Source organism: Microtus oregoni, unplaced genomic scaffold (assembly GCF_018167655.1).
Source record: "Microtus oregoni isolate MIOR12 unplaced genomic scaffold, Mior012 000001F_ref0000356, whole genome shotgun sequence".
Classification (NCBI taxonomy): domain Eukaryota; kingdom Metazoa; phylum Chordata; class Mammalia; order Rodentia; family Cricetidae; genus Microtus; species Microtus oregoni.
In genome coordinates, this window is record NW_024543060.1 from 6,951,825 (window position 1) to 6,976,282 (window position 24,458).

At 45.2% G+C, this 24,458-nt stretch overlaps 1 protein-coding gene across 2 annotated transcripts in view; it reads left to right on the forward strand.

Moving 5' to 3' along the window:
* Ebf2 (EBF transcription factor 2) overlaps window positions 1–24,458 on the forward strand; it is a 196,395-nt gene that overhangs the window by 130,493 nt on the left and 41,444 nt on the right. For both annotated transcript variants that reach the window (XM_041667848.1, XM_041667855.1), the window contains exons 7-8: window positions 8,649–8,730; window positions 22,901–23,018. In XM_041667848.1, the coding sequence (XP_041523782.1) occupies window positions 8,649–8,730; window positions 22,901–23,018 (200 nt within the window). The remainder of the gene's footprint in view (window positions 1–8,648; window positions 8,731–22,900; window positions 23,019–24,458) is intronic.

The window sequence follows — 24,458 nt, forward strand, 5'->3', positions numbered from 1 at the left end:
ACACGTGACACCGGAGTTATCAGCTGTCAAAGGAATTAGCTGTTTGGAGTATTTAAAAATCCCTGCCATAGGAAATCCTCCTGTCTCTTAATTACTTAAAACTCTTTCAAGTTTAGCCTGAGAGACTTAATTCTCAGAAAGTGTTTCTCTAAGATTGCATTCAGCTTCTCACGTGCCACTGATCTCTGCCTTCTTCCTCCCTCTATGGAGTTTGGTGAACAAATCGTCGGAATCGTTCTCATTCAGTCGAGGAACTTTTCTGATTTCTCTCTAGGGCCCTGCAGTTCCTGGGGGCCGTGCTGACTTCAGGTGTTTGAGTTCTTGAGATGTCTTCTAAATGTCGGATGGGGTTCATTTTGTCTTCTGCACCCTCCAATGTCACCACTGGGTTTTCAGGGTTCTCTACACCCCAGATAGAAAAAAAAATAAGCATCTGCTGTTGTTGTTATTGTTTATGTGCTTGTTTGGCTTTGCAAAGTGAACGCTGATTCCACACTCATTTCTAGAAGGAAGTGACGTGATGCTCCCAATGGAGACCAATGGGGCATGTGTCCCAAAAGTGAAGAGCTGCTCGGCAATGTGTTGGGAGCTTGGACGAGCTCCCTGTGGAGTGACAGTTTGCTAAGTGTCAGAGAAGCTGGAGCTTGGCCTCCTACCCACTCTTCTGCAGATTTTTTTTTTGTCTTGGATAATTAATCTGATACCTTTTGAGAACTTTTCAGCTTCTCCATTGAGCCGGGACATTAATGCGCCTACTCTAAGTTGTGAGGATTTAATGAAACCATGCATATCAAGTAATGGAACAGGAGCTAAAGAATATAGGCCATTATTATTACCGTCACAAAAGACTTTGAGTCAAGAGGGCTCAGGGAGGTTGAGTGTAGTTGGAATCAAGAAAAGTAGTTGCTTAAAAATATTTCTGACCCCTCCAAATGCCAGGTGTAGTGGCGCACACCTTTCAATCCAGCACTCGGGAGGCAGAGGCAGGTGGATCTCTGTGAGTTTGAGGCCAACCTGGGCTACAGAGTTCCAGGACAGCTAGGGCTGTTACACAGGGAAACCTTGTCTCAAAAAAAAAAACACAATTTTATATAATGCATATATTTATATATAAATGTAAACACATTATCTATCTATCTATCTATCTATCTATCTATCTATCTATCTATCTGTAGAACAGGTGTGATGGCACACACCTGTAATCAGCGCTTGGAAAGCAGAGGCAGGTGGATCTCCATGAGTTTGAGGCCAACCTGATTTACATAGCAAGCTCCAGGCCAGTCAGAGCTACACAGGGAAACCTTGTATCAAAAATTTTGTTTTTTGTAAACTTAAAATTTCAAATCCTATATTAACCTTCATCAGGCGATGAAAGGAGACAGAGACAGAGTCCCATGTTCGAGCACCAGACTACAACCCCAAGGTCCAAATCAGGAGCAGAAGGAGAGAGAGCACGAGCAAGGAACTCAGGGCCATGAGGGGTGCACCCACACACTGAGACAATGGGGATGTTCTTTCGGGAACTCACCAAGGCCAGCTGGACTGGGTCTGAAAAAGCATGGGATAAAACCGGACTCACTGAACATAGCGGACAATGAGGACTGCTGAGAAGTCAAGAACAATGGCACTGGGTTTTGATCCTACTGCACGTACTGGCTTTGTGGGAGCCTAGGCTGTTTGGATGCTCACCTTACTAAACCTGGATGGAGGTGGGCGGTCCTTGGACTTCCCACAGGTCAGGGAACCCTGACTGCTCTTCGGCTGATGAGAGAGGGGGAATTGATTGGGGGAGGGGGAGGATTATGGGAGGCGGTGGCAGGGAAGAGACAGTAATCTTTAATAAATAAATAAATAAATAAATAAATAAATAAATAAATACAGATTTCAAATCCTAGTAGACTTCCACTTACACAATCCAGGTAAATTAGTGCTAACAATAATATGTTTTGTCCTTCGGAATGTCTGAGAAGAGCAGAGATATTTCTCTCTGTTCGTGTATATGTTTACAGTGGAAATGTTTTAAGTAAATGGAGAAGATAGAACATCATCTTACGAAAAATGGGTGCAATTACTCCCTCACTATCCCTAACACCACCCCATCCCGCCTATGGCTACTGAAATTATCAGACGGCCACCCAAGACAGTCAGTCCGAACTTTTCAGTCATCCATCCTGTCCATGAATCTTGTTGGGCCTTCATGCTAGCCGCTTCAACTTCAAGTACAAACCTTTCCCATGCTCTGTAGTGGCATTTCAATTGGATTTTAATAAATAAAACTTGCTCGGGGATCAGGAGAGTAAAACAATCCCACTGGTCAGCCTTACAGCCAGGCAAGGGTAACACACACCTTTAATCCCAGTAGCCACACTAGTTGCCATAGAAACCGGGTGTGGATGCCTTTAATCCCAGCCCTAGACAGGATTATAAAATGGAAGGAAGCAGCTCTCAAGCACAGTCTCATTCGGAGATTTCTAGAGGCAGGATCGCCATTTTTGAACTGAGGTCGAGGTGAGAGCCAGTGGCTGGCTGCTTTGTTTTCGAGTCTTCAGGTTGAATTGCAGTTTCTCTCTCTGAGTTTTTATTAATTGTGCTTCAGTGCTCCAGCCACAAGACACCACTGGGAGCTTAACCTCTCAGTCTCTCCTGACATTTGTCAGGGTCGTCACTGGGTCCTGAAATCTTCAGTGCATTGTGTAGATTCCTTAGAGTTCCGGCTTTTCAAGTTTGCTTCATCTTCAGGTCAAGACTGAGCCATATGCAGCTTGAATTTGGAGGTGCTTGGAGGCTTTTTTTTTTTTTTTTGGAAGAAACTATTCTTTTTATTGTTGGAAGGCCAAGAAAAGACTACAAAGATCTAGATTAAAGAGAAAATCCTGGTGTTTATAGCCACACGTGGAAGCCAACCCCATGAAGGCTTTCTCACCACTAAAAGTAGGGTCAGCCATCTTGAGGGATGTTCTTGAGGTGAGACAGTGGACGAGTCCACATGTCCATCTAGCACAGCTTCTCCCCTTGGTACTAGAGAGTGGATTGCCGGATCTCCCGAAGGATGAGATGCTCTGAAAAGAGGCTAGGAGAAGAACGCATCTGCCCACTCCTTTTCCTTCCACTCTGTGACTCAGTGCTGGCATCCATACATTTAGTAGCTGAAACGCCTTAAGAGGGCTTTAAGGGAAAAGGCTATTGTCTTTTTTTGAATTACACATTAGCAATGAAAGCCAGTTGTATTTTAATTTACTGGGCTTTAAAAAATTTGATATCTAATCCAGATAAAAGTTATCTTCCTCAAAGATCAATGGACACCAATCTTTACGTACCTACGTGACCTGCGAGGTACAGCAACCAGGTGTTTGGCTCAGCTGAATCTGCCTGCTTAGGTGCTGTCATAGCAGACACCGCTGTTGTTCTTGGCCTTCGGAGAATGTATGGAATCATCTTGTCTGTGGCTTCTGAGACATAGTTATGTTAAGACAGAAGCTCTTTCTGAGCTAGAAATTAGATCTTCTTGTTTGAAGGGGTCAGCAGTGGAACTCCAAAGGGAGTCATTTTTACGCGGAGTATAGCTTCTTATAATGGCAGCTTCTATATTGTACACCTCTTCAATGTACATCTCTGAATACCATTTTTCTTGAATCTTCTATAGAGGTTGGTTGACAATGTTTTGTATTGAAAACTTAAAGAAAAGATTAGTTCTTAGATTTAAAATTGGAGATATACTGAAGAGTCTCTTCCAGAAAGTCGGAGAGGCAGGACACTGGCTGTGATCTTCAAACATGTGCTCAAAATTCTAGAGTCTGAAAAGAATGTTTAGTGGTTGTCCTTCCTGAAGTTTGTGTGGTGCCTCTGCCTCTGCCATTGGACACTAACTTTGACTTCTACTGTATGGTTAGTTTGAAATTCAGTTTCTATTCAAGATGGGTCAGGACAAGTCAGGGCCATGAGAGAGTTCCATTGTGTTCTTAAACAATGAAGAATACTCCAATATCCCAGATATTGGAAGGGAAAAGGCAGATTTCTTGGATAGCGTGTCATGTGCTTTGATCTTATTCAAACTCATATCTAGAAGTTTCTAGAGTCATTTGAAACTCTGGGGCAAGCACATTCTGGTGGTGTCCTTCACAAAGCGAAGTCCTTTACCCCTGTGTGTGACCTTTTACGACATCCAGAACAGACAAGCAGAGGTTTTCAATGTCAAGTACGTTTTCCTTGGTGACTATCTTTGACCTAATATCTTCTTGGGTGTATTTGCTCTTCAAGAAGCCGGATCCCTCCCTCCTCGTTACCACACTCATTTGTTTCTTCTCCTTTTCTGTTGTTCTTTCCTTGTTTAGACCGCCATGTAGAGAGACACAGTGAGCAGCTTTATTAATAGAGATGTAATTTGCATATCATGATGCCAGCCCATCCTTTTGTTTTTATAAGATGGTTTCTCAGTGCAGCCGTGACTGTCCTGGAGCTCACTCCGTAGACCAGGCTGGCCTTGAACTTACAGCGACCCTCCTGTCTTTGCCTCCTGAGTGCTGGGATTAAAGGCGTGCACCACTACCAGACGCCAACCCGGCAACCCTTCGAAATGAGTACTTGCATGTTTTTTTAGGTGTACTCAGGTACAGCCATCACCTCAGTGTGGGGAACAGAGATCACCAGATGGCGCTAGTTGCCATAAAGATCCAGGTTCTAGTTTTGGGTTCATTGTGTCTGGTCCCCGACACTTTTCTCAAATTCTTGAGGCCTTCTTTCTCCCCACTCATGAGATGGCTTTCCACTGGGAGGACTGTTTGAAGCCTTAAATGATGCTTTGTGTACCGAGTACATAATATAGTGCCTCCTTCTCTATGGCTTCACTTTTCCAGGTTTTAGTTACCTACTGTCAACTACGGCCCAAAATTATGAAATGGGAAACTCTGGGTATGAACAGCTCATGGATTTAAACAGCACATAGTTATAGTTGAATTTTATGAATTAGGAATTACTAGTTTTCTACTGTGCCAAATTTATGTATGTGAGGACCTAGAGAATGCATAGGGTTTGGTATCACTAGGGGTTTTGGGCGTCCCCTGAGAGGTTTAGAATGTATTCCACAGGATAAGGGGAGAACCAGCCTAGAGACACGGCAGTTAATCTCCTCTTCTGCCTCGGTGTACCCAAACCCTTTAGCCATTCACCATACTGAAGGAGGCAGGGTTTGAGAGGGTTCTGAGCTGTGGTCTTCTTCATTCATTTCCCCTTTCCCAGGAATGCAGAAAAAGATCTTATGGGTCAGAGGGGTGTACCCTGCCGGATAGATTTTTTTCACGTAGACTTTAATGATGACTTTTCCTTCTTTTCTTATTGTCTCTGGTCGTCAGTAGGCTCTTGCCCTAGAGTAGCTCTTTCTGGAAGGCTCTCACTTCTGCCTTTGTTTATTTTTACCAATCATAGGACACTGATGTTGCAACAAACTCCAGGATAATCCAGTTGAACATTTCCTTTACCTGTCGGAGAGACTACGGCCCAGAGAAGGGGGCTAGTTTGGGCACATGGTCAATCAAGGCTAGTTCACTCTCAGTGCATATTTGTGAAAGTGAAGCAAAGCCTTCTGGGACCTAACACTGTCTCAGTGACCCAGGAATCCCGCTGGAATGCCAGGGTCTGGAGTTCAGCTGTTGACCCGACATCTCCATACCTCTTTATCCCACAGCAAGGCTACCCCTGCTCTTGTTTGGGTCTTGCTTGTGAGGAATGCAAACTGCAGCATGCTGAGTGGTTATAATATTCACGTAGTCACTCTTGCTTGGAAAAAGTGGAAATCACTCCCGTGCTAAGGAGAATCGGCACATTTGGTCTGAATCTTGGAATTCTTTGGGGTTTTCTGTTTCTAAAGAGAGAGAGCTGACATTGTCCAGGCTCCTCTGGTTTCGGAGGAATCGAGACCCAAGGGATTCTGAGAGAATTTGTTCCTTGCAAGTTACTCTGTAGCTAATATATGATATAGATAGTTAAGAGTTTTGAGAAGTTGGGAAAGGTGTGTGTGTGTATGTGTTGTGTTGTGTGTGTGTGTGTGTGTGAGAGAGAGAGAGAGAGAAAAGATACCAGTAAAATATTAAGAGAGATTTGACAATGTCTGTAAGTTCTAGAATTTCTTTTAATTAATTTTTAAATTCACATGTAAAAGCGTCCACCACAGTACTTCTAATGTTATCTACCCATTTTAGCAGTTTTATATTTAATAATGTAACATCCCTACATCTCCCCCCTCTCTTCCTACTCCCCCTCTCCTCTGCTCCTTTCCCCTTTGTGAGCCAAATGCTAAATCCTTGGTATGCAGGGGTCTGTCATGTAGGCTGCACACTCAGCCCTAGGACAAGCGAGAGAATCAAAATTGGGTGTTCTCCATCCGAAGAACTGTTTAGGGTCCTAATTTAAAATGAAAAAAGCCTTTCACCAGGCCGCATGTTTCCCTAAATCAATTGGATTTTATGTAAACATTTATCTCTTTCGCACTTTTCCACCTACCACATGGTTCTCGAAGTAATGGCTCGGTGAACATTAATGCTTTCACCAGATCCCTCTTTTTTTTTTTTTTTTCTGGAACAGGAGTGGGGGAGGAGAGAGAGAAAGTGCATGCAAGGCACACAGAATGCATTATCTGGAGCCCAGTTGTTGAAAAGCAAAACTTCAGAAAAAATCGAGGCGCCAATGAGAAAGACGCACTCAACCTGGCTTTGGCTTGGGGGGGTGGGTTAGATAGAAGTGACTGGGGTAGATGTGGGGGGAGGCAAACACGGTGGGGGGTGGGGGCTCTCATTTGGAAAGAGGCTCCCGTGAGCAAGCCAAGTTTGTATTAGATCCTTAGAGTGGTGGAAGGGTTTGCAAGTGGTCGTAGCTGATGAGTGTACAAATATAGCCACGGCTCTCCATCCAGAAAGTGGTTGTAGTTGGTGAGTGTACAAATATAGACACATCTCTCCATCCAGAAAGAAAATGCTGGCTTCCGTTTGGTCCCGACTGCAACAAAAGCCGTCCTCCTTCTCGGCCCACCCAAGTTAGCACAGGCAGGCATTCCCTGCACGTTTGAAAGCTGGGGCAGGTTATGAGTGTGCCATACATACTGTGCACGGTGTTTGCACACAGATTGCTTTGCACTGGTCCTTTTGGAGAATTTTGATCAAGACCCCCCCCCCATACCTCCATGGCACCAAAAGCCTGACCCTCCCACATACCCCCCGTACAAGATGGCCCCAGAGACAAACCCAAACCAGATGCTAAATAATGGGAAAATATTTAGCTGCCGTTTCCAAATTTGCACCCAACCTTATTCATAGATAGGGCTGGAGAGGCCGCTGCCAAATGTTTTTCAGCAAACAAAGATTAAGAGTCTCAGAAACAAGACAGACCAATTCTTCCCCTCCGTCCATTACTGCTTACTGGCATCTTCTCAATGGTTTTTTTTTTTTTTTAGTGAAACATACAGTTAATTGGAGTGCTTTCAAATTCTTTTGTGTGGTTGTTGTTTAAAAACAAAACAAAACAAACCCAAAAACAAGCAGAAGGTCATGTCGAGATCATCTCACCAACCAGGCTTTTAAAATAGAATTTTTCCTAAGACTGGTTGATTTCTACTTATTTTTGTTGGTAAATCCTGGGGAAAATGTATATCTTCTCCTTTAAAGTTCTAATTCAAGGCGTAGATGCGAGAGTTCTGAAGGGACCTTGGGACTGCGGTAAAATTTCGTTGTCATAGTAACAGAAAGGGAAATAGGCCTAGCTCACCTGGGACTTCAACACTGCAAAAGCTGGATTTTTTTTTTTTTTTAAGGAAAAGGACTCTGCAAGTGAAATAAATGAAAAACTTACTGTATTTTGAGACAAAATTTTAAATAAGAAGAGGGGGAGAATTGATGCAAAGGCGCCTTCTGTCATTTTCCTTGGCTGGCGAGACTATCGGATTTGAGATGCCCAGTTTAGAAAGGACACAGATAATTTAAGGGGATATGGACTTCAAAAAAGAAAAATAATGTCTTACAAACAATAACCACAGATCATGATTTGTGTTTCTCTGGATTGTCTCGAGAGGGACCGAGAGGTCCCTCCTATTTGCTATTAATCATAAATGCCTGGGGTATCCTTGCCCAGCAGACTTGAGCACTAGATAATTATATACTGTTTTATGATTTTTGCACATGTTGTGGGAAGCTCTGAGACCACCTTCAGATGTGAGCATGAAGGTATTGTGTGGCCAGTGGAAGGCAGGGCCCCGGCGAGTCCTGGGTTCTGGGCTGTGCCCTGTCCTTTCTAACCCGGGAGCAATACTTTCTGGACAGTAGGGGTCACTGCTGCATTCGGAGCCCTCTTTGGCAGCCGGAAGGCTGTGCAGATTTCAGGCGGGTGGGTATGCAGACTGGAGCCCAGATTGTGAACCGCTTAACAATCCCCTACCGTGATGGAGAGGGGGCTCTGAGCTCGCCATTGAAAACATCCAAATTTGCAAATTGCAGAGGGTCAGCAGTGTTCCTCTCCCAGGCGCGGCTGCTTGAAATTCCCCAGACCTGAAACACAATCGCCTATTTTTTTTTCTCAAATCAAATCTAATAGAACACAGATAGTGTCTCTCGTTAAAATATGTTTACTGGGGGAAAAAAAAGTAACACATTGCTTTCTCTTCACAGATTCTTTTTAAAATTTTTCCTGAAGTGCAATCAGAATTGTTTGAAAACAGCAGGAAACCCAAGGGACATGAGACGGTTCCAGGTAAGGGGCCCCGAGGATCACACCTATTAAATAAGTCACCCTGGTTTTTCTCTCCTGCTCCCACTCTTTCTGCTCAGAACCATCCCACACTGTTAGCGCCTGCCATACAAAAGATAGCATCTATGATAACCTCCCTCTACCAGGACGGAGGCCTTTTTCATTTTGTAGTGTTTAGGTGTTCTCTCTCTCCTCTCTCTCTCTCTCTCTCTCTCTCTCTCTCTCTCTCTCTGTCTCTCTCTCTCTCTCTCTCTCTCTCTCTCTCTCTCTCTCTCTCTCTCTCTCTCTCTCGGCACTGCCTCCTGGGAGAGGCACCAGCCAGGGATGGAGATTTGCTTCTCAGCCCTCCGGCCACCCCCTGCACTCACAGCTGCCTGCAGCAGGGGCCGTGTTCTTGATACTCAGCCACCTTGGGAGTTTTAAAGTGGTTTTCTGTGTGTTTTCTGCAAGCCACAGCCCTGCTACGCCCCCCCCCCCCCCCCCCTGAAGCCGGCCTGGTCTTTCTTTTCCACCAGTTAAGTATTCTGTGGTCTCTTAGCCTTTTGGAAGGTAGTGATCCAAGCAGCCATGGTCACTTTAAGACCATAACATGACAACAAGACCCAGGGGACAGTGACCCAGCTGCCTGAGGGTGAAATCTGCCACTGATTTCATCACCCCTGCCATTGATGTGCTGTGGAGACAGCTAATAAACAGAGCTAGGGTGAAGGGTTGGGTTGGAGTTGGGAGTGAGAACAACTGCTAGGTTCCCTTCCTGAGGATCGGAAGGACTGCCCTTAGCTCAACAAATATTCTTCTGCCATCCATGCCTGACCCGAGTATCTGGAACTCTGTTCCCCATAGCGAATGAAAAATGTGTTAACCCATGGCATTGAAGCGCAAGACTCAATAAGGTAGAAAAATGACTAACTTCATTCCTCAAGTGAGGGAACGTTCTAGAAGATGAGGCAAGTTGACTTTGCTCCTAGAAAGATGTCAGAACTGGGAGGATTGGTCACAGACCTCCTAGGTCATGGGTGTCCAAGTGTCCAGGCTGCTGAGTTTGTGTTTTGCAGTGGCCTTGGGATGGGCATTCATTTTCTTCTGTACTGGACCCCAGGAGTCATGTGTCTGTTCCTGTCTGTCTGTTGGAGAATGTCTATGGTGAAGTCAAATGTCAAAAGGACGCTTAGGAGCAGAACCAATGAAGAACTAACAGGGGTCTGGGGTGTAGCTCACGGATAGAGTGCTTGCCTGCCTTGGGGAGCTCTGGGTTCAACCCCCAGTACTGAAAAGAGAAGAAAACAAACAAGAGGAAAAGGAAGGGAGGGAGGAGAGAAAGAAAAGGAAAGAAAACAGAAAATAGAAAGGTCTGGTAGGCATGATGGACATTCCCAAGGCCAGTGCAAACTGCTTTGAAAAACAGTCTTGCATTGACAGTCTTCCAAACCACAACAGGGTTATCCAGTGTTCTTGCTACGACCAACACCTTCTTGGTTGTAATTATAGCATTTAAGGCTGTTATCAAGCTCCCTTTAAATAGGTGCGGCTCTCCACTTCTTCACTCAGGATCGTCTGCTCGTTCATAAGAAGACAAATAGAAACACAGTCAGCCTTCTTGGGAATCTGCAGGAAGGTACCACACAATAGAAATTTACTTACCCAGAGATCCAAATATTAATACACACATATGTATGTGTGTGTATTAATATTTGGATATATACATATTGTTAAATAAGAGGGAATATTACCAAGGTCTCAAATTGCCAGTAGGAGCAAATGTTTGCTTCATTTCTGGAAGAAACACAGCCTAGGGGAAAGAAGCAGACATCTTGGCTTAGGGTATTTCACTCTATTGCACTTGGCACGTTTTTAATTTTCAGGGGCCTCTAAGAAATGTGATGAATGTCCACTGGAGCACCCCGACTTTTCACTTGCCCCAATTTTAGAAATATATTCATGAGGCAAATTCACGCCAGCATTGCATTTTGCTTCAGGTCTCTGAGAAGTGAGGGTTACTTTGTCCTTGTGCTTAGCTGGCTTCCAGTTGATATTGCTGACATCAGAGTCACCAAGAAGCCTCAGCCCATGTGAGCGTAGATCAGCTTCTCTGTAGACAAGCAGCCTACAAAAAAAGCTTATGATTTCTGAATCTTGTTATTTCCAGGGCCAACTTACCATTCCTTGTCAATTTCATTCCACGTTTTTAATTTAAGACGGGGTGAAGTTCGTGTACCTGGCACATCCCTATTTTAAGTCCTTTAACGTGTGCGAGCCAGTGGTTTTATTTAACACATGGCCGTGTTGTGATTGCCCTGTGATTATCCGTGACTATCATGACTGATTCCAGAACATTCTCGTCACTTTGCAAATTACCTCATGCTTCCTAATTCCCATTTCCTCTCAGTTACCTGCAACTTCTCGTCTATGTTTTACCTTTGGTATGGGTTTGTCCTGGAAATTTCATGTGAATCAAGTCTCTGAATATTTCAGTGGTCATTTACATAGCATAGTGTTTTCAAGGTCTGCAAGGTAGCAATGCCTCCTTCTTTTTGATAGCTCAATACTATTCCATTGTCCGTGTGGATAGCATTTTGATTACCCATTATTTAGTTAACTGACATTTGTGTTTTATGCCTTTAATGTTTCTGTGATATTGAGTTGTTTTCGGAACATATGTCTTCAGCTCTCTTGGGGACAGAGTTAGGAGCAGCATTTCTGGATCACAGGGTAACTCTATCTTTAACTTGTTGAGAAACTGCCAAATTCTTTTTCACAGTGGCTGCACCAGTTTGGATTCCTACCAGTCATGTGTGAAGACACCAGTTTCTCTAATTCCTCATGGCTTTACTTCTTTTTAAAAGATTTATTTTTACTTATAATTGTATGTGTACGAATGTTAAGTGGAGCGCTTGCCAAGGCCAGAAGAGGTTGTTGGATCCCCTGGAGCAGGAGTAACCGGCAGCTGGGAGCCACCCAGCCTGGGCGCTGGGAACTCAGCTTGGTCCCCTGCATCTGTCCAGACCCCTGGTTTATTTGTAAGATGACTCAGCACTGGGGTGATGTCTCCTTGCTGTTTCAATCTGTCAGTCCCTCATGACAGAAGAAGATGATGGCCAACACCTTTCCGTGTAACCACCTGCTTGGTGGAGAAGACAAAACTTAGAATTTCCAGGCATCCCCAAAGAAAGGAAGACCATCAAAGTCCAGTGTAAGCTAAGCCAGAATGAGCCCTATTTCTTATTTCTCTGCCGTGGATAGACAATAGGCAGTTATTAACCCCAGAAGAAAGTCAAGCTGGGAAAAGGAAGTCAGGCACATTGCTGTTTCCCACACTCGTATTCTATTTTTTTCTTTTTTTTCGAGACAGGGTTTCTCTGTGGCTTTTGGAGCCTGTCCTGGAACTAGCTCTGTAGACCAGGCTGGTCTCAAACTCACAGAGATCCGCCTGCCTCTGCCTCCCGAGTGCTGGGATTAAAGGCGTGCTCCACCACCACACTTGTATTCTAAAACAAGGTTCAAAGCTGATAACAATTTTGGGCTCCTTGCTGCTAAGTCTCCATCACTATAGAAGGGCTGTATCTGTTCCAGGTCATAGTGAAACCTATGTGCCGTCGTTAAATTAGTTATTCATCCACAAATATCACAGAGAATAGTCTGTGTGCTCCTAACAGTCCCAGGCAGGTGTGGAAGTCCTAGCACAGGCAATTCAAATACAGGCCATCTCAGCTTTCGCTGTGCTACAGGCAGTAGAGTGAATGAGTGGTTTCCAAAGCCTGGGTCTGCTTCCTTGTGGTCTTACAGGGAAGGGGCCCTGCATGGTGTAGTTGTCTTGGTGGTGTCTGTTGGAGCTCAGCTGTCTAAGACGGTCAGTGATTGTGACAATAGTAAGGGTGTTCGTCAGTTTGCAGAGCTTATCTCTACTAACTGCAGATCCGTCACTCAAGATTGGGTACCCATTACTATAGAGGGTTGGAGTGTGTTCCATCCTAGAGGCAACACCAGCTTCTCCGTTAAGCTCTTCTGGTGTTGGTCTCTTTGATATGTTTCCTACCTTCAAATCAAAGTGTTGGGTGAGCTCATAGTAGGGTGAATAATAGCATAAAGAGAGAGATTCCAGATGTATTAAAATTATCTCCCAGTTCAGTCCCTTTAAGTTCCACAGAATGGTTCGTTTTTAGTTCCAGTGGACTTTTAATGAGATAAATGAACTGTAATGACAAAAATCAATATTTTACCCAGTGTGTATGTTTCTGAACTTTGTAAGCTCAGCAAAGACTCTGGTCCATGTCCATTTTAATTTGTATCTTTTTTTTCTTATGTAGAACACAATGTTTTAGTTAAGTTTGTCTTGTCAATATAATCACCTATCCTGGGGCTGACAGGCATCCTGCAATCTTTTATATTATGCTTACATTTCAGACACTTCATACGTTATATTTTGATCTACATTTTAGCATTTCATTACACATTAATTTGCATCATTATGTTAGACAGAGAACCATCCAGAAGCCATATCCTCCCTGACCTTAAAAGATAAGATGTAGCCAAGTGGTAGTGGCACAAGCCTTTAATCCCAGTTTTCAGGAGGCAGAGGCAGGTGGATCTTTGTGAGTTCAAGGACAGCCTGGTCTACACAGCAGAAATCCTGTCTCGGAAAAAAGAAAAAGAAAACTTGGGGCAGGGGGCAGATGGATTGGAAGGTAAGATGTAACTTATGGTGTAACACATAAGTTTCTAGTATAAGAAAAGTTATTTACGGGCTTGGTGGGGAAAGATGTAGGAGCTGAGCTGGTTCTTGGATTGCATCTATTCATACAAAGTGAGGTAGAGATCTTGAGGGTGTTTACAGGGGCCTTGGGGGGGGAGGGGTCGATGCTTTGGGAGAGCTTGCCTAGAGCAGGCCTGTCAGACTTTGAAGTGAGAAATAGACGGTGCTGGGGAGAGCAGAACCTCAGACAGACAGATCCGTCCGTGTAAGGACTAACTGACAGCCATGGCATAGCTGGATAATGCGATGGTCCCCCTGTTCCTATTGCAGCATGCCTCCTCCACCACGTAAGAATGATGGAGAAATTAGCGTCTCTGACAAACACACCTTGTCCACACAGCTGGGTGTTCACCATTAGTCCGTTTGACTGAACGAAGCAGGAGCAAAGGCCATGGCTACTCATGTTTTGGAGCAGGGCCAACAGCTCTCCAACAAACCCTTATGATTTTTTTTTAACCCCTGGCTCTTATATAAAACTTTTTAATGGCACTACCATCTATTTTCCTTAAATAAAAAAATGTTGAATGTTTCTCTCACACCCGTTGAAGAAGGAAAGGAGAGTTTAAATTAACTCCAAATGGCACGAATTTAATACGGCCCCAGCTGCCCGCAGGTTTCTTCAGTGCAAGCCTCTTGGTCTGAGAGCCGCTCCAGCTGCTGCGAGATTTCACAACCCATCCCATTTGAAAGTCACTGTGCTACCAGGCTGCAGTTCTAAACACGTAATGAAAACCACTTGACTTGGGGGCCCCTCTGATCAGCAGCTGAGCCCATGATCTGGTCATAAAGCAAGTCAGATAGACCCAGGCACAGCAGTTCTCTCTCTGGCATTGGGGGGAAACCTCTGAGGGGTTGAGGGGCTTTCCCGCTATGTAATGCTTTTGTTGGGAAATGCTGTGGCTCCTTCAAGCTTTGCTCGGCTGGAGCAGCCTTCGTGTCCCCACCTCTTGACGTTCAGAATCTCAACGAGGCCAGGTATCGGAGTGATGACACGGTGGACTAACTCACACTTCTGAGAGTTTTGAGTTTTTTTTGGGGGGGAGGGGAGAAAGGGGACAAGTGTCCAAATGGATAGTCACATACATAACTTTTAGGAACGGGTATGCGAGACTTCAGACAGGTGAGAACAAATTCTAAATGCTCAAATTTCTTAGAGAATGCAAATTTGGGCACAAAACCCTACCCTAGTGCCCATTCTAGTACAGTGAGATACAGAAGTTCCTGGAGCACAGACCAGAGCTTTCTTGGTTCTGCAACAGAGTGCATGGCTTTTGAAAACGGCCTATGAGGAGACTATGGGCTTCTGATTTCTGATGGACAGCAGGTGACTCATGAAGCCCTTCGGGGGAAGAGTGTGGTGGGAGAGAACTGTGGAGTCAGACACAGAACTGCATCAAATGTTACTGTATGGCTCCCCCGGGTCTCCCAAAACTTTTGCTAGTAAAATACTGCCCTTGACTACGACATCCTTCTTGGCGTTCAGTTTCGATGGGAAAAGCAGTGGGGCTGATGGAAGGGCGTGAGGTAGGTGGCATAGCAAGTGTCTCTGGCCTGTGAAGAGAAGGGAGTCGAGAACCGATGAATGGAGTACAGGCTCTCTAGGGACCTCCTGAAATGCTGGCTAAAAAAAGTTCTGCCTCTTTAGTTCTCTACATATCCAACTGGATTTTTTTTTTTTAAAGAAAGCCTGACCTAAAACATTTCTAGTAAGCTTAAAAAAATAAGTAAAATATGCGATGAGGTAAAAATAAATACAAGTTCTATTCCGGAGCCATGTCTGTCAAACCACGCCAGCGGAAGCCTCTCGTGCAGAAGACTCTGTCGACGTTGACTCCGGGCTTTTGTTTTGTTTCGCTGTGAAGTCAGAGTAGTACCGGGGAGAGAGTTCAGCTAGTCAAGAGCTTGTCTTGCAAGTAATAAGGACCTGCATCCCACTCCAAGAGTTCCATCAAGAGCTGGGCACACTCCTAACGCCATCAGCGGTGACATGGGAGGCAGAGGCAAGTGGGTCGCTGGAAGCTCACTGCTAGTTAACTAGCCTACATGGTGTCCAGACCAACAAGAGACTCTGCCTCAAAAAGCAAAAGGGGCCCCGTGGTTGTCCCCTGACACCACACGAACTCATCGTCCCCCAAAAGCCTGGGTGCATGCACACATATATACAAGAGTGGATGTCTCAGTCACTACAACTTGAGTAACTCGCATTTTAGAATTCTTCCTGAAAATATTACTGCACAGAGACTGTCACTGGCAATGTCTTTTGTTGATGTTGCTCCATCCTTCATGTAGGCTCCTTGAAGCATTTAGAGCCTGGGAAACTTAATACAAACTTGATGGCTGCATAATACGGCATACATACATATATGTAGGCAAACACTTATATCCATAAAATAACACCCTCAATAGCTAGTTGAAACACAGCACTGTCTGGTCAGTCATGAAGTATCTTGTCATTAGTGCCGCAACTCTTGGTGTGAACAATCCCAGAATCCTTCTTGTCTGTCTCTATGGCAACCAGTTTTGTGTTCTCCTGTTTGGAGCTTAATACTTCACGGAACAGAAACTTTACCTGTAGAGAATGTAAAATAAAGCCTCTTTCTAAGAATCTTGGGAATACTTAAATTTTTTTTTAAATGAAAAAAAGGTCTATGCTTGCGGGATAGGCATTTAAAGGTAATTTGGGGGACCCTGGAGCCCAGCCAGCAAAAAAGAATCTGGGCTTGAAATCTGGTTTGAAAATACATGTTTTAAAAAATAATGTGGGATGGAGAAACAAGATTGTGGTAGCCAGATTGTTTGTTGTTAGGCCGGGCAGCATAAACGAGGGCTCAGGCAGAACGGTCTCATTGAATTCTCCTCGTCAGTTATGAGAATTAGGCCGGCATATTAAAGACACAACCGCGGACTCCCAGCTAGGCTGTCGACCATGGCCCAGAGTCCGCCCTGGTTCCTTTTCACTTTAACGGTCTCCATGTCTCTCTACTCCTTCCACAGGTGGAATATAAAATCCCCACATACAGTTGTGCTTTGGGAAAGCTGAAATAACACATCGAGCAACCGAACAGTAATAAGGGAAAAGCACATCACGAATCAAATTCCATTTCCAGATGTAAAATGTCATAAAGGCTCCCCCCCCCCCCGACTAACACTCCCCATACTTGGCAGAGCGACGGGAATTTTTGAGACCGTTTTATTTCGCAGCATGTACGCATGTCCCTAGGTATGGGTATCAGAGAGGCCTCGGCAGTGAGCGAGCTATAAATGCCTCCTGTGACTGCATTGCTGAGGCCCCACATTGAGCTGAGAGGTGTGTGACCCTCACAGAAATGGCAGGAGTCCGTGCCTGGCTAATGGTAGAATCTGGTGTGATTTTAGGGGAAGCATTCTAAAGATGGGGGTCGGGGCGCAGGCTTCTAACCAGAGTCGTTACTCTCCCCCGGCTACAAACAATGGGATTGTTGTCTGTTTCAGAGAGCAAATCACTTAGTCTTCCCACCCATTTTTCTTCCTGACTTCTCCTTCTTTATTATTCCCGCACACTGGAGGAGCACCTGGGTGCGAGGTGAACAAGGGTGACGGGAAAGGACTAGGCCATCTCTCCAACTTAATGTTAACCAACAAAATCATACATCGGCACTTTGAGAAGGGGAAATAGAGCCAGTGTGGTGTAAGGTGTGAAAATAACCCAAGGGTGGGGATAGGTCTGTTTAGGTATCTACTTGCTGCATGTGTGATTCTGATACTAAGGAAACCACTTCTCTAGTGGAAAATTAACTGTGTAAGCAGATTAACGGGTATGGCCATCTAAGGGTCACTCCCACGGTGGCCTTTTATGAGCTGGAAAGAGCGATTTTCAACTCAGCTTCTGCTTGGTATGAATTACTAGGGTGGGAAACAGGGGATATCTGAGGGTTATAAAAAGAAAAATAGAATTTGAAAAAGGCAATCAGTTTTTGTGTACTTTGTAAGAAACCATTCCTGTACTTATGGGATCTATTCTTACACTTGTCCTTGTACTCTCGAAGGGACCACACCTGTATCTTACTGGTGTCTCTCTTTCCGTGCTAACACTGCTTTATCGTTAAGTGACTTAAAATCGAGCCACGTGGAGGCAGAAGCAGCAAATAGCTGTTAATTCGTGATCAGTCTCTTCTACATAGTGAGTTCCAAGACGGACAGGGTGACTTAGTGAGACCTTGTCTTAGGAAAAAAAAAGTGGGGTGCAGAGACAGCTCAGTAGGTAAGAACACAGGCTGCTTTGCAGAGGACCAGCATTCTGTTCCCAGCACCCACCTGCCAGCTCACAAGCATCTGTCACTCCAGTCTGAAGGGACATGACATCCTCCGTGGGCACCCAGCACACACGTAGTGCATACACATACATGCAGGCTACACACAAACAGAAATAAATAAGTTTTTTTTTTTTGTTTGTTTAAGTGAGGAAGAATGAGATCCAACAATCACATGTCTGCTAGATCTGTTTCCTGAGCTGGCTCACCAGTGATTAGAGGTGGTAATCAAAATAAAACAAAGGATACCAGAAGTGTAAGGCCACTTTCTCTTACTTTTTGTGAGCGATTTCAATTAACCTCACCTTCGCGTTCCTGCAACTTTGGCTCGGGGGGGGGGGGTATCTTGAGATGACTAAATTGTATACTGTTGGCGTGTTGGATTTATGTGCCTGGGCTGAGGAGGGCCACCATCTACGAGGGCTTGTGCAGATTTGAGAGCTTTGGGCTGAAATACAGACACATCAACAGAGAGAAATAAATGGAACTTGTCACCAGTCTGTGCACCAAACACCGGGGTCCATCCCTCACAAATTATGGACATCTGTATTCCTAATTGGCGTCCTTTCGGGCTGTGCCAGCTGAACGCCAGTGCCAGGAGAGCAATAGCCTCCGAAGAGATGAGATGTCACGTGTAGGTGACAAGAGACACGGATGAGGTATAGGAACCCTATTGTAAGGAATCTTGGTCCATATGGTTGTTAGATTGCTGGTGACTTCGGGTTTGAGGACCTCCAAATGGCACGCTTTATCCAGACTGAAAGTGCCGTTTTCAGCGCAGATGGGTTGATGGTCTCAGAATACCGAGTGGTTTGGTGGTTACACGGCCAGAAGAGTCGGTGGTAGAGACGCACACAAATAGTTAACAAGGTAATGGTAAGAAATGTTGACCTTGATTTGTTTAGCTAAGATGTAAAGATTTTTGAAGGTCAAAGGTGTCCTCGTGTAGTGTTTTGGAGTCTGGCTGCGTCTGACCCTCTAACATTAAGCTGCGGCGGCCGGCAGGTTTGAGGAGTGAAGCAAACCAGGGGGAAAGCGAGGAGGGGGAGGGACAGGAAATGGAGAGAGGTGTTTCAGGAAGTTGTCAGGGCTTGACTGATTGATTCCAGATGGAAAGGGTCAGCCTCCATGACCCAGGAAATACTCACTAGGGGAAAGGAGTTGGCTTGTGGAAGGGGAAGGCCTGGGAGCGAGATGATGTGGGAATACGCACGTTCTACTTCCTTCAAGCCTTGAAACATGTCGAGCTCCATACTCCTTGGACTAGAATAATATCGGCCTTGTCATCATCCATCAGAGAGCAGAGAAGGAAGTTAAACCCGAAGCCTCGACTGAACCAAGTGGATCTTCCTGTCCATTATGTAGTTTATTCTTCTAGAAGTAGGGAGAATGGTGTAAAACCTAGTGTGTAAGCACAGGTCTCCACAGGTAGGAGCAACAACTCACGTCTGATTTCATGTGGTGGAATTTGTGAATCAAACCCACTTATTTTCACAAATTTAGCTTAATTGGCAAACTTCCCTAGGTACCTCACAGCCTAAGATATTTTAATATAAAAAATAAAACTTGCCACACACACACACACACACACACGCACACACACGCACATGCACACATATTTGTGCGTGTGCACGTGCATGCGCACACACAAGAGGCACATACATTTGGACATAATTTAAAATCTTGTAATAAATTTTGCAGACACTGAAATAATTCAGGTTAATTCCCTTGCTGTCACGAGAGGCCAGCACTAGCCAGCAAAAGATTAAAATTTATTTCCATTGTTAATAGAAAATAATGAAGCGCATGTGAGCCGCCAGGGTGTATCATTTGGGAAATGTTCACTTGGAACTGAGTCCCACTCCACCCAAAAATGACGATGATGAAATCTGCTGGCCAGGGAAAACTGCATTTTGTGGCAGGGATGCTCAAGGAGTGTAGATGGATGGGGCGACAGGCTTGTGGAACGAATCGGGCTCCTCGTGAGTGACCGGTCCTCACAGCGTGTCATCCTTTGGGGGGACTAGGGTTCCCCTTGCTGCTCTTAGGCTAGGTTAGTAAGGAGTAATGCCTGAAGCTCTCTCTTTCATTTTTGTTTCACATTTGAAGATATATTTTGCACACACGGCTGCCTGTTGCCTCTCCCCCCACTTCAACTCTTTTTAGAGCTAGCATGTACACAGGCAACATTCTTTAGCCCCCACAGTCCCTAACCTGTGACAATGAGGTCCGTTTCTTCCTTTGACTGAGGCATGGCCTTGTGCTCACCAAACTCTGAATAGCTCTCAAGCCCGGTACACTTGGCCAAGAGTGACGGATGCCTGTTTTGCGGTCGCCACCACTGGATATGAACTCTCGAGAAGGACTCTTCTCAGACACTCACATGTTAACACAGACACAATTGGAAACAGACCTAAGGCTAGACAGGCTACTTCCCTGAATTGTGAGCAATCATACGGGCGATAATTTTCTGAATGACAACTGAGCTTCCTTTAAGTTTGTTCTCTGAGTCCCCAGGGCCTGTCATGACTCCTGATGTGTAGCTGAAGTTCAGTGATTATCCGTTGAGTTGAATGATTGAAACTCATTGACATCCATGTGATGTGGGATTCTCTTCTGTATACTGTGAATATCATTGGTTAATAAAGGAACTGCTTTGGGCTCATATCAGAGCTATAGAGGAACAGAGCTAGGTGGGGAAAACTAAACAGAATGCTGGGAGAAAGGAGGAGGAGTTAGAGAGAAGCCATGGAGCCCAGCCGGAGACAGATGTTGGAATTTTAGCCAGTAAGCCACAGCCACATGGCGATACTCAGATTAATAGTAATGGGTTAAATTAATATGTAAGAGTTATCCAATGAGAAGCTAGAGCCAATGGGCCAAGCAGTGATTTAATTAATACAGTTTCTGTGTTATTATTTTGGTTCTGGGCGGCCAGGACGAACAAGTGGCCCCCTCCTTACAACATCCATGTAAAATTTTCATATAGGCTACATCAAACCCTCAGAGTAAGGTTCCTTGAAGTGATTTGTGGAGCCATGGGTCCTGGGTTTTTTTTAACCCTATTAAATTATAAGTCTTATAAAATGTTAAAAGATGCCATGCAGTTGCCTGATAGCTCAGCCAGTAAAATGCTTGCCATGTAGGCACAAGGACCTGAGTCTGAAGACCCATTTTAAAGAAGCTACATGGAGTAGCATGTGCTTATAATCCCAGAAGTGAGAAGGTGGTGACAAGGAAGATGCTTAGGGCGGCTGTTGAGCCAGCTTAGTCTAACTGCCGAGTGCCAGACCAGTGAAAGACCAAAGCCAAGGTAGCTATCACTTGAGAAATGCCACCCAAGGTTGACCTCTGGCTGGCATATGCATTCACATACAAAGGAACACACACACACCACACACACACGCACACCCCCTTCCCCCCGAAATTCTCTGCAGAGCAGAAGAAAACAAAATGAGAGAAGATGTTTGCTTGTGGTTATACCTGACTGGGAAGCGATATGAATTCATTTTCTGCAGGGATCAAATATTCTACCCATGAGAAGGGAATGGATTATGCAGTGAAGTTTTACCTTGGCACTCTCAAATCCGTGGGTGCCATAGTATCTCCTAAAGCAGAATGGGGAGGTGGCCATGGGCTAGATGAGAAGAGCAGCATTTGAACGGGCTTGGAAGTTGGATGATGGGCTCTCAAATTTCATTATGCTCTTCTGTTGTTTCATTGGCCTGAATAATAAAAAGTGTTTTTAAATAACAGTGGATTATTTCATATGAAGATGCAAGCAAGGTCAAGTTCTTTCACCCTCCTCTTTGGTTTAATAAGTCAGGAAGGTGTGGCAGAACAATTACAGGTAGGATAGCAAGAGATTGCGTTGGGGCCATAGGCAGAAAGAGTCGTGCTGAAGCGCAGCTCATTAGATTATTCAGCGCCCTTTCTGGAAAGATCTATACATATTCATGAGCATGTATGTAATAAGTGTCTTTCTCCAAAGAGCCGCCGAAAGCCTGCTGTGCATAACTACATGGGTTGAGAAGGAGCATTCCATCTGGGACACTCTTCTTGCTGGGTCAAGTTCAAGGGTGGTAGGTGTGGCCAGGCAAGCCCTTTCCTGCCTCTCTCTGCTCACTTCTGTCTCTGGACCCCGTTCACAATCTGACCAGCAGCATATATAGAATAGCATTCAGTTCCATGGCATTTGTGCCTGGCCTGTCATGTGTGTTAGCTACCATTCTGCAGTCTGCACATAAGACCTCTGAGAGCAGTTGCTATGGTGATTAGTGCTGATGTCTTCCTTTCTGGAAACTTCTCCAGGGTTTAGACCACGGTAGAACTACACTGGACAATGTCATCTCTCTTAGCAACTGGACAGGAGGAGGCAGGAGTAAGGCAAATGGGACACAAATCCCCATCACTTGGCCTGCACCTCATATTGTGCCGAATGCTCTATAGGCACAATCTCATCTTATCTCCCTCAGGCCCGCAAGGCCGATAGCAGTAGTTATGTTTCCTAGATAAGAAAAACTGAGATTTCCCTGAAGGTCCAGTGATTTGTCCACAGGGTTACACTAGGAGAAGTGGCCTGGGATTTCGATTCAGTTTCCACTCTATGTTCTTGCTCTTCCTCACTGGGCACCCACCCCTCCCCTTCCCTCCAGTGAGACACGAAATCTCCTATAGCTCCCATCCTGCGTCTGGGGAACCCGATCTTCCCGCAGGATCTTTATCACAGTTTGCTCACACACAGGGGCAGACAACTGATCAGCCAGTGGTCCAGAGACTGTATCTGAGGTACAGGATCCCCGTTTCCAAGCTTGGAGACGTGAGCTTCCTGATGGAGGTGCTGTCTTAGTTCTTGCATTGCCCTGTCTGTGCCTGTGACTGCGGCTGCAGGACAGGCCTGCTGGTGGTGAGGTTTCTGGGACCAGCAGACATGTCCCTTGTCATGACGTGGACAGAGTTTGTACTGAAAGACACAGAAAGGGAAACCCATGGGCCAGGGGCTGCCTCTGGTTGTACTCCCAAATGCTGTCCTGTCTCCCACTTGCCTTGCAGAAGAAGCCTTCCATAGGGTTCCGGGTACCTTGACAGCCGGAGTAAACCTGACCAAGCTCTCCCCTTGTTGCTCTAAATGCAGGTCGTGTTGTCAACAACAGTGAATGTGGACGGGCATGTGCTGGCTGTGTCCGACAACATGTTTGTACATAACAACTCTAAGCATGGAAGGAGAGCAAGAAGGCTTGACCCGTCAGAAGGTAGGACTGGGAGCCAAGGCAGATAAAGTACTTGTTCCTGTTGTTTGTTGGTTTATAGACAAAGCTTCTAGCCCAGGCTCGTCTCGAACTCACAATCTAGCTAAGAAATGGCCTTGAACTCCTGTTCTTCCTACCTCCGTTTCCCTGGTGCTGGGATTGCAGGTGTCCACCACCACACTCAGTATATGCAGTCCTGGGGATCGAACATGGGGCCTCTTGCGTGCTAAACAAGCCCTCTACCACGTGAGCCACATCGCCTCCAGTGCTGCCATAAATACTGGTAGTCGGCTCCCCTCGACTCTCAGCCAGGACTCAGGTTCCTGCGCCTCTCTGCCTCTTCTCCTCCGACCTGTGTTTTTCTTTCAGCGAGGCTGGTATTTCAGGCGATCGCGGGCCTATGACATCTTAGTTAAACAGGAACAGCCCCGTGCCAGACGCGTATGAATAAGTGTCAGATGTGCCCTTAAACAGATTGTGGGCAAAACAAAACAATGTGTAGAGCGAAACTGACACTAATTGATTTTTGTTTGCTTGGACAAGAAGAAATCATGGGCAGCTCTGGGTAGTTTTCCAAGTGCATTAAACTAATTAGAAATACTGGTAACTGTTAAATTTCAAGTTGTCCAAAAAATTAAAGTCTATCCATGAACAAACCGACAAGCCTGAGTTGAGTTTCCATCTCACTTGCTCCCCTCCTTTTCTGCCTCTCCACAAACTTACGGGTGTTAGAAGACCTCACGATGTGGGCGAGAGTCAAATCTTGCTATGATTTTAATCTTGATGCTCTCCTATATGTTACCCACCAGCCCTCTTCCCAGCTCAGCCCTTAGAATGTATCTTATATCATTTTAAACAGGAATTAATGAACTGAAAGAAAATGATTGAATCGGTAAAGAATTTGGAGTGGTGTTAATTCTCCCACAGTGGGCACTGAAAGGGAAGAAGAAAATCCTAGAGTTCAGAGCTCTGAGCCCCTCAAGTTGCTTTTGACTGATTGGATGTGATTGACTGGCCGTTCAAAGGGGGCTCATGTTTTTGGAGCCCTGCCAAAGTTCTCCTCCACCTCTGACCCTGTCATCTTGGGAAATGGAGTGATGGATTGACTTTAGTTATGGCCAGAACACCGTATTGGGTTCCTGTTGGGATGCAAAGTCCAGGGGCCTTGAACATGTGCGGGAAGGGAGGAAAGTCAGTTCCACCAAGTTGGGAAAGTGACTAGAGGTTGTCTCTAGGTGGGGTTGAGCAAACCCTTCAACCTCCATAGATCCTGTTTCCTCCTCCTCTCCCCAGCATGTTAACAAGCCTTGTAAATCTTAACATTGTAGGGTAGACGAGGTGGGGAGAGAAAAGGGATTTACACTTTTCTAGAGTGTTCAGTGTATAAAAATGTGGGCAAAAACAACAGTGTTTCAAAAACACCCTTTGCACAATTAGCTAAGT